At 37.8% G+C, this 10,132-nt stretch overlaps 1 protein-coding gene across 5 annotated transcripts in view; it reads right to left on the bottom strand.

Moving 5' to 3' along the window:
* Nucleotides 1–10,132, bottom strand: part of CDK14 (cyclin dependent kinase 14) — a 320,052-nt gene that overhangs the window by 182,087 nt on the left and 127,833 nt on the right. For all 5 annotated transcript variants that reach the window (XM_017729275.1, XM_008629897.2, XM_017729276.1 and 2 more), the window contains one exon: nt 3,129–3,223. In XM_017729275.1, the coding sequence (XP_017584764.1) occupies nt 3,129–3,223 (95 nt within the window). The remainder of the gene's footprint in view (nt 1–3,128; nt 3,224–10,132) is intronic.

The raw sequence follows: 10,132 nt of genomic DNA, 5'->3' as shown, positions 1-10,132 counted from the left end.
CTCGTTGTGATAATGTTTTCATAGCATGGGCAAGAGAGACTCCTCATCCTAAATGGACTGAACAAGGCTATTACAGAAGTGGTAAACAGACTGAACATCTCAAGGGTTGTCTTTCTACATTGTCAGCGGGAGAAGGGAGAAAGGTGGGGGGGGAGGGGGGGAAGAAGTGTTCTGAAGGTGTGGTATGATTTTTTTTTTCTCCTTTTAGGTCTGTTAATAAACTTCTTTATATTCTTTCAAGTTTGGTGCCTGCTTTGCATTTCTCCTAATTCTTATCTCACAGAAGGTAAATAGTAATGAGTATTTTGGACCAAACCACTACACTAAATTGGTGTTTCTGCCCAGTTACAAACACAACCCGCTACACAGACCACCAAGGTTAAAGTTAAAAAACTCTGTCATGTTTTCATCTGACAGACATTAAAAAAAAAGGTAATTTGAAGGACCCAGAGAATTTAATGACTGCCATGTTTCCTTTCAGAGGCTATTCTGCTTTCAGCATTTAACTTATTACTGTAATGCATTTTGCAATGAAAGGTGCTACATGAAAATAAATTTCATTTTACTGTTTCAGGGTCAATGCTGAAACTAAGCACTTCGGATAACCTCAGACATTTCACCAGTATTATTTTCCCAATGGAATCATCACCAACCTAGCAACACAAAGTTTCCATTTTCTGAGAACTCTCGGATCACTAACTGTTCATTCCTAATTTAGTCATGATACCTCATTCAAATGTCTTTTATTACGTTTGAAAAGGTCAATAGTGATCAATGGCAACAGTGTATCAGTTCCATGATCTCTCTTTAGGAAATATATGAAATTCAATCCCTTTTAGGTTAGGATTCAGTCATTCAGAAATGTACACCACCATGTAATTTTAATCACATTAATATTTTGACTTCTTTCAGTGCAAATTACTCATATGATTGAGCTAAACCATGTACAGGTGTTAAAATAACAACAAATCAGACATTACTGATACAGAGCTCAGTAACACCGATTGCACAGCTAGATTGCATACTCGACCAGCCAGAATTTGTACATTTAAATGGGCAACTGTAATTTTTGCCTCTGCACATTCATATTATGCACCGACTGGAAGATTTTTAACAAAAGGAACAAATGAGATCTTTGCAATCATGCAATTAAAACCTGTATCATGCACACCCACAAGAATTCAATTCAGGTTATGTGGGCACTCTCGAGCATTATCAGATGGCATTAGCTATTTGATCAGACTATAACTTTACATTATCTAACAATGAGAACAGACTTTTGTTATGAAATGCTGTCATCTTAAGGCACAGGAGCATGTTACAATGTCATTATTATACATTTAGGCTGTTAGGAGAGAATAAAGTATCCTTCCTTTCTTCCTGAGCACCACCTTGAGAGACTGCCTACCAGCCTAAACACTAAAATATTACTTGGATCAGTTGCTAGAAACCATTACTAAATGAGATTCTGAAACAGTCTCAATAGCCACCAAATGCCATGGGAACCAGAAGGTGCAACCTCCAGCAGGGTTGGTTCATTGTTGAAAAACAGCTAAGTGAATCCAGAAGAATGTGCCACTGCATGAAGTTTAATCTGTGTCTATACTTATCACGGACAGTACCATGATATAACATGTGTCTGGGAGCCAGAGTCTTAAACAACCTGTCAAAATAACCTTACTGGATATAAAATCTAGAAATTTGCATCAGTGTAATAAGAAAAATGTAAAATCCAGAAATTTGAAATTAGTATAATAGGGAAAACCATGTATTTTAGGGAGAAACATATTCTATACATCTAATTTCTCAACCAATTCTGAAGAATACAGCTAAATACAGCTGCTGATAAATGGGACTGCAAAATGTATTCATGTAAAGATATGCAAATAAGTACACTGACCATTACATAAAATTAAGTATCGAGGCTTTTCCTATGCTAATTCAGTGTGTAAGTCAGGAGCAGGAGAATCACTGATTTTCAGAAAAGGAATTAAATTTTCATTACTGTTCCAATACCTGAGGTAAAAAAACATGTACTGTATCAAATGCTCTCCAGGCTGCTGCAGCTAAATACCCACACCTTCACAGTGTAGCACTTTTATGTAAATACACAAGGTGAACAGTTTCTCCAGACAACATTTTGAAATGCTGTGTACATTATCATGTAAAAATTAAGGCGTGCCCCCAAGAAACATACAAAACAATTCCATCTGTCTTAAGCAGAGATGTATTTAGAGTAATGCTAGCAACCACTGTACTTTATAAACACAGTGTCTTACAGACTACAACACAATAATTGCTATTATGCTGAAAATCTAACGATCTCTAAACTAATTTTTTTCTTTTAAATTACATGTTCTTGGACCCATCTGTGAAAACTGGGAGGTTAATTATGATAGTACATTGCATAATTCCACAGCTAAATGCTAAAGTAGTTCTACATAAATGCCATATGTTTGTCTTAGAAAAACTAAAAAGATTAATTAGGAGGCCAAGGCCAGTACTTTGGAAAGTAATACTCTCAACACAATTAGATCCTTACACTGCCTACTATGTAAATTGAAGTTTTAATTAAGAGGTAAAGCATTAGTCATGGAAAAATGTAAAAAAAAAATCCTACATTCTAAATTGCATGCACCAGACTTTTTTTTTTTTTTACTGGCATTGCTTATAAAAAGACACTCTGCACAAGCCAATCACAAAAAAAAAAAAAATTTAAGTTGATATATGTTTTTCATCAAGGAACTACCTGTTAAGCATTTCAGCCCTGTTCTTCTTCCCTACATTATTCTCACCTATTTAAAGTTACCTGATCACATCAATAAAGAAAAAGCTCCAATAAACAAACTGTAACTAGGAAGCAGAGTAAGTTTGAAAAACCAACTCAACAGCATAAGGTCCTTCAGAAGCCCTAGCAGCCACTTCTCCATCTCTGAATCTGCTTTAGCCCAGCTTTCCACTTTTAGCCCGCTCCACTACAAAGTATCATCTCTTACAGCCATCACTCTCCTGAACAAAGTAAAGGGTTATTTTGGCCTGGTTCATAGATCACTGATGGTAAAGAGAGCATTTCCATAAAATTCAGTACACTCTGGACCATATCTAGAACATATAGTCACTTTACTCACCACATATTCAAACACAAGTGTCAAGGTCTCCTTGGTGTGAATGATATCATGAAGCAGCACAATGTTTGCATGTTTCAATCCTTTCAAAAGAGAAGCTGAAAAGAAAAACATACATGTTATCTTAAAAAGGATCCAAATATTTTATCTTGATTGGCTTTCTTTTTTTAGTAACTTAAATGAGCTTCATAACCTGACAACAAATAGTTGTACTTTAGTATCTTCTATGTTTATGAGTTCCAGTTTTTTAAGATCACACCTTCCCATTCAATGCTATTTTCTCCTCCTTGCTGGTCAAACTCAGCCTCACTCTGAGGCCAAAATGAGCTGGAGCAAGAGATGCTTTCTTTACACAGCCTCCTCTAAGTGAATCACTCATGTCTGAGCAACCAGACACCAAGGGCACTCCTACATTCAAAGAGATTTTTTTTTGTCTCAGACAGAAGTCAAGCATGTCTTTTCAAAACATAATCTTTCCTATCCAACACAACAGAGTTGCTGTCTAAATTAAGTGCAGCATCTGTCCTAAGAATAAGGTTTTAAGCAGTAATTCTCCTTTCTCTCAAACAACAGAAATTTAATGGAATCATTTGAATTAGCCCATAAAAATAAATACACGGTATTTTCTCACTATATTTTTTAATGGTACTAGCTCATGTTTTCAGAAAAGACGAAGACTTATCTAGTGAACTTTCAGGTAATCTCCTTCACTAATTTTTTTTACAACATAATACATATTTAATGTTCATTCCATATTACATATTTAATGTGCCACAAGACATGGCATATTTTAGCAATATATGCTGACAAGCCATGTGTTGTTACCAATGTCATTCTGTCGTCGGTGCCTTGTCACCTCATGCATACATCTGAGCAGGACTATCAGTCACCCTAGCAAGTAAATAATAGATACAAAGACATGCAAATGAGTGGCATATTTCTAAACTCAATAATGGGGAACTATTTCCTGTCACCCTTCTACTTTTGTCAAAGAAAATAAATGAAAGACCAAATGTGTGTCTCAATCCTTTACTGTGCAAAATGGAAACTACAGAGCTTCCACAGCACTATTACCCCTTGCTGTCCTATTCAGGGTTTTCCATCAGGCTGAGGTAACTCCAGGGGTCATCTGGCTTTGAATTAAGATAAATATATATCATCTCTCACACTGGTCTTTAGGAGATCAATCTGACAAGTTAATCACTCTAGGAAGCAACACAAAAGCAACATGGCATCTGGCAGCATCAGTGTTCCTCCACAAACATCCTTAGCATCAAAACTTTGGAGTTCATCCTAGGCAGAAGGCAGGCAGCAAAGGGGAAAATACCATAAAGCTACTTCAAAGTGAGTATCATCACAGACATCATGATGACAGGACTGTAAACCTGCGAGGAAGCTCTATGACCAAGAATGAGGCAACCCTGCAACCTGGCTGAAGAGGTGAGAATAAAAATTTCAAAAGAGCTTGCTTTGGCCTGCACTCCATAGCTCGTGCTATTTAGAGAGCCAGCACTGAGGAATCTTTCCTGTGCTCTGATTTTGTTGCCACTGAGCTGTAAAACAGCTACTGCAATTATAAATAAGAATTCTAAACATTTGATCAGCAGATGTATAGCAACTTTTAACATTCCACAAATTAAATAGAGGCCTTTTTCGGAAAGGAAGAGCTGTGTGCAATTTTCATGGGATCCTCATCTTAGAAGTTGGAGAATTTCTTGGAACTAAAGCTCAGAGAGATTTGGATATGTTGGGGTGTTTTTAAAGACAATGATGAGAAAAGGGTATGGCTACAAACAAAAGATAAAGAGCAACTGTTTTGAAAGGTACCTTCTAGCAGAAACAAGAACTCTTAACCTGGGGAAACCCTCAGAAGAGTTCACCTGAAGTAACTGAGGTTTTACCAGCTCTTTCCTCAAACCTTATTGAACGAGCATACATTCACAGACACTGGGAACATAAAAACTGCCTCCTAGCAGAGCCCATGTCGAACTGTAATAGTATTTATGACCTCTGACAGCTTTTGCTGTTCAGATCATCACGAGGCCTTAGTTCCTCTAGTTAGCCATTACTTTGTTGCTAGAACCTCTATATGGGTCATTAAAGCTTAAACAGTATCTTGAAAGCAGCTTACCTCAAGGTCTTTGCAAATACTGTCTTTCCCCTTCAGTCCCCTCCCCCACTCTTATTTATCTTCTCTAATATCCAATTCTCCCCTTTTACAGCCTCAATTATCAGCATCTGCCATATATTACAAGAACTACAAAATATCACCTGCAGGGAGAAATTTCTGTCTTCTCCATTAGTCCAACTGAAATACAGTAGGTAAAATAGCACAGAGAGCAAAATCATCTTAATTGCACTAATTTTACACTGCAGAAATAAGCAATTACACTATCAGTTTATATTGTGAGAAAACAAATGTAACTAGTGAAAATAAGAGAATTACCCCACATGCTCTTCTATCATGACTTACCATTAAGATTGCCTGTCTTGTGAAAACACTGTTTTGTTTCTTAAAAAAAAAAGTTAAAAAGAGAAAAAAAAAAGTTGTCTGAAATAGGAAAGCTGTTTCTTCTTCCACAGAGTACTTTAAAAACAAAATGAAATATGAACCATCATATGGAGGTTTTTTTTTCCCCCAGAAAAACAGCTTTTCAGAACAAATGACCTATACACCTCCTCTTTTGGGCAAGTTTTTACTCGAAGGGGATAGAACTTTGGATGAACTCCACTAATTCAAAGACAAAACCCAGAAATTCATATCCAAAAGAATAAAAAAGAGTCCAGAGAATCTGTCAGCATCAGCTTGAGACAAGGCTGACTTTACCTTTGAACCTGCCAATGCAGCTGCTACTGGAGCTCAGTGAGAAGTCAGGTGCTGCTGTGCCTGGTGTTACTTCCAGAACAAAATAATTCTGTCAGTGAAGGCCATCTCCATCCAGTGATTATCACACACGGATTTCACACAGAGTTGTTTTCTTTTAAGATAAAAACCTAAAATGTTGTTGAAAAAGCATTGCAACAACTCACAAAAGTGGTACTAGTACTCACTGTATTCTTGACACGTATTTTTAATAACAAAATTATACAATCCTGCTTCAAAAGTACTAGCACTCTTTTTTTACCCTTGGTATGAAATGTAAGATAAACAGATGGCAGCACTTTTAATTAATTTCTCCAAAGAGTTCTCAGGAGGAACAGCAGCAAGGAATGTTAAAATGCATTTTTAAAACACTTTGGACAAAGTATTACATGGGTTTGAATGGCCAGGTGCTTTTCTGTCACCTGTGCTTGCACAGTCCCACACAGCAAATTCTAACAGTAAAAACCAGGGAAGGCAAATTGTTGACATACTTCAACAATTAACAACATCCCAGATGATAATTTCTGTGACTTTTACACAAGCTCATGATCCGAGTCGCTAAATGTACCAACACTCCACACTCTCCATCAAGGGCTAATAACCATATTTGCATACTTAAAGGAAACACATTGCATTTGCTTGAATAACCATCACAAACTACGCCTCCAACAAGGGGATGCTCTCATCTATTATGAGCTCCTGGCAAGCTGCCATATCGCTTGTGTTGGTCAAGGAGGTTTTTGCTGTTCCCAGATGAGCTGGATTCTAAAGTACACTCACTCCACAAGCAAGGCAAGCCAGATGGACTACAGCCAACTCTCACCCAAAACCTGAGTAGCATCAGTAAATCAGTGCTTTGCTCCCTGCAGGGTTTACAGCATCAGCTCAAGCCTGACACTCCATTAACAAAGCCTTGTGACTTTTAGATCAGCCTCAGCTTGGAAGTGTTTTGAAAAAGGCTATTCCTGTATCTCATAAAATAACATTTCACAGCTGTATTATAAATTCAACAAAAGTAACTATTACTATTGACTCCCAGGTCACATGGAAGAACTTTGCACTAGCAAAGATAGTAGTTTTGGACGTGGCAAGTATATTAAACTCGAATATTAATTATGGTCATTTGATCATCCATTCAGTCTTTCAGTTCCTGACTATCATTTTATTCTCACTTTGTGAAAAATCACAAATCTTCACTGTGGCCCTAGACAGAAGAATAACCCATGATTTTCAAACTGGCTGGTATTTCAGTGACACGGAAGCTTTTCTCAGCAGTGGCAGAACTCAGCCTCATGCTGATCATATGCACCATAATGTACAACTGCTGCTGATGCTCTCTCATATTTCCGCAAAGGCTGTGATACTCTCAACATTTTCCTAAAAAGTATAGATATAAAAACACTTGCTTTCCTCAGTAGCTGGAGTGTCCTCTGGGATCACCATGCACCAGTGCTAACTATTGCTCATGCTGCTACTCACATGCAGCGCCCACCATTTCTTACTGCCACTCCAGGAGGATTTCTCTCATCAGGAGACTTTAGAAGACTGCACACCATGGAAGCTTGCACTTCTCTAATACTGTTAATGCAACTGTGCATCTCTGCTTCCCTGTTGGATTTTTGAGACGCCAAAGCACACACATTCTAGTCAGTAACACAAATCTCTGAAAGCAAGTAAGCTGCTGTGCTTCAGAGCCAAAAAACTTATCTTTAAAATTCTGCAGCTTGTCACACTCTGCAGACACAACGGTGCTCTCTGTCAGAGTGCCAACTTCCTTGCATACACAGTTGGGATCTGTCTCTGAGCTCTCCTGGAAAGCCATCTTTAGTGAGAAAACATTCATGGCATTTTTTTCTTATAATCATGTTTTCTGAACAAACACACTCAAATGTGTCTTATTGTCTGCACAAACTACAGTTCTGCTTCCCTCTCAGCAACTTATGTTTCAATCAATGTATCTTTCATAGCAATTTTTAAAATTTGGCCTGAGAGCACAACGGCCCTTATGCTTCTCATCCACTTCCCACACAGCAGGGATTTCTGTGTGCAAAACGTTACTTAGAATTCTACCACAGAGACAGGAATTCGGCACTCTGTTGGTTTTGCAGCAATAAATGTGCAGTAATTTCCTCCTCACAAATGCAGTCCCCAAATCTACTCTTTGCTATTTTCCAGTTCACCCATCTGAAATGATTTCCTATGAGCAAATAGCTTTGCTTTCCTAGAACCCTAACATAACAAAATTCAATTCAGTGAAATCTGTGCATCCTAGGTAAGATCACACCAACTAGAAACTTCCCATCTTCTCACCACAGGATATATTCTGCAGAATGATCATTATTTATAGCACATATATAATCCCAAGTAATTGATTTTAGAGCTGCATACCTATAAATGCACAGAATTGGTCAGCTTCCACTCTGATCTTAGCAGACACAATGCAATAAAGATATATAGGTCACTCTTCAGCTTGGGAAACTTTCTAGGAGGAAGTTTCATAACAAATTGCAAAAGAATTTGTGAGCTACAGAAAGAAGAAAAAGCAGAACAGAAAACTTTAGATGGGTTATTACATAAGCTTAGCTCAATTACCCTCTTTACAGCTAATTCCAACCTCATGAAAGTCTTTTCTAGATTTAACAAATGGTCCTTATTCTAGTTTTCATTAAGTCAAAAAAATGACAATCTGCCATTAAGGAAGCAAACAGTGTTTCACATGCTTGCAAGAAAGGAGTTGGTAGTCCTTCAACTGTAAGTTGCTTTGCTGGAGGGACTACATGGATCAAATTAGCTTCATCTACCCCCTAAGCCTCAATTCAGGCTTAGGGTGACTTCAACTTTTAACCAAATGCTTCTTTCATTTGTGAAATTTCTACTTGCTGCTCCTTCTTGAAAGTATAGTACGCTATTAGAGAAGAAATACAGAAAAAGGGTGTGTGTAACAACACATAGGCACCTTCAAAGGCTCTTGTTACAGCTGTAGTTCCCTAAGCAAAAGGCAAGTCACAAACGTGCTAAAATCTCTTTGCCTATTGAACTGGAACAGAACACTGGAAGGACTGATCAAATAAGCTCTGAAAAGCACTACAATATATTATTCTAACAGTTATGCAGAAGACTGCTGCCAGATGAAATGAATGTCTCTTTCATTACATTCTAGATATAAATTTATGCATTGTGTATTGTTCTCAATGCTCCTCCAACACAAGTACAGATGGAGGTTAAAAATAATGAGACATCATCCTATTAAAGCCAGACTCTTTTGGAAAGCAATTGCAATCTGCTACTCCTATCTTGTAGCAGCCAGTCATACTTTGCCTTCCCCATCCATTTCAGTATTCAAGAGGAGGAAACTGTGTAAACCGAAAATATGCAATGTGTACAGAAAACAACTCTATAATGCAGGTAGCATGTGAAAGCAGGAACATTTCTATTACTTTTTTATGCACACATAGCATGACTGGGACTAATAACACAATCTATTTATAAAACCATCACTGGCTGGTTTTAGCCTTGTTATCGTGATGAATTTCAGACACTGTCTTCACATAAATATCTATCTACCTTAGGATTACTTTGGAAGTTTTCAGCCTAAACAGTTCCTCCTATCTCCCAAAAAAACAGGCTTTAGTAACAAATTCTGTAACCCACTGAGTAACTTTCCCTTTGGAAAAAAAAGCAAACCCCCTCAACCCTGTGTTTTGGAGTAGATACTCAAAATCCGGGAACAAAGAGGCCTTTAAAATAGGAATACACACTTTGCCATCGCCATGAAAATACTCTAAATTTGGTAAAGTTAAAGCTTTGGAAATTGTTTCTTTGGGTCAGCCTGACTTCCAGAAGTGTGAAAGAAAGGAGGAATACCAAAAAGGGGAGATGGCAGGAATGGCTGTAATCCACAGTGGAACCTAGGACAGATGCATAAAGAGAAAGAAAAGCCAGAGGACAAAAGAACATCCTTCACAGACGGAAAAACGCAGGAAGTGGAAAGTAAGAGCACACAGACAAGACAGAAAAGGGACAGGACACAGAGCATGGGGTTGGCAAATACTCACATTTTGGGGGATGTACCCAAGAGCCTGCAGACACTAACACATATTCTCCACTGATGTCCATACAAGAACCCAAGATTCCCACCACTTTC

This window comes from Corvus brachyrhynchos, unplaced genomic scaffold (genome assembly GCF_000691975.1).
Source record: "Corvus brachyrhynchos isolate BGI_N302 unplaced genomic scaffold, ASM69197v1 scaffold142, whole genome shotgun sequence".
Classification (NCBI taxonomy): domain Eukaryota; kingdom Metazoa; phylum Chordata; class Aves; order Passeriformes; family Corvidae; genus Corvus; species Corvus brachyrhynchos.
This window is presented reverse-complemented; position numbering and strand designations above follow the sequence as displayed.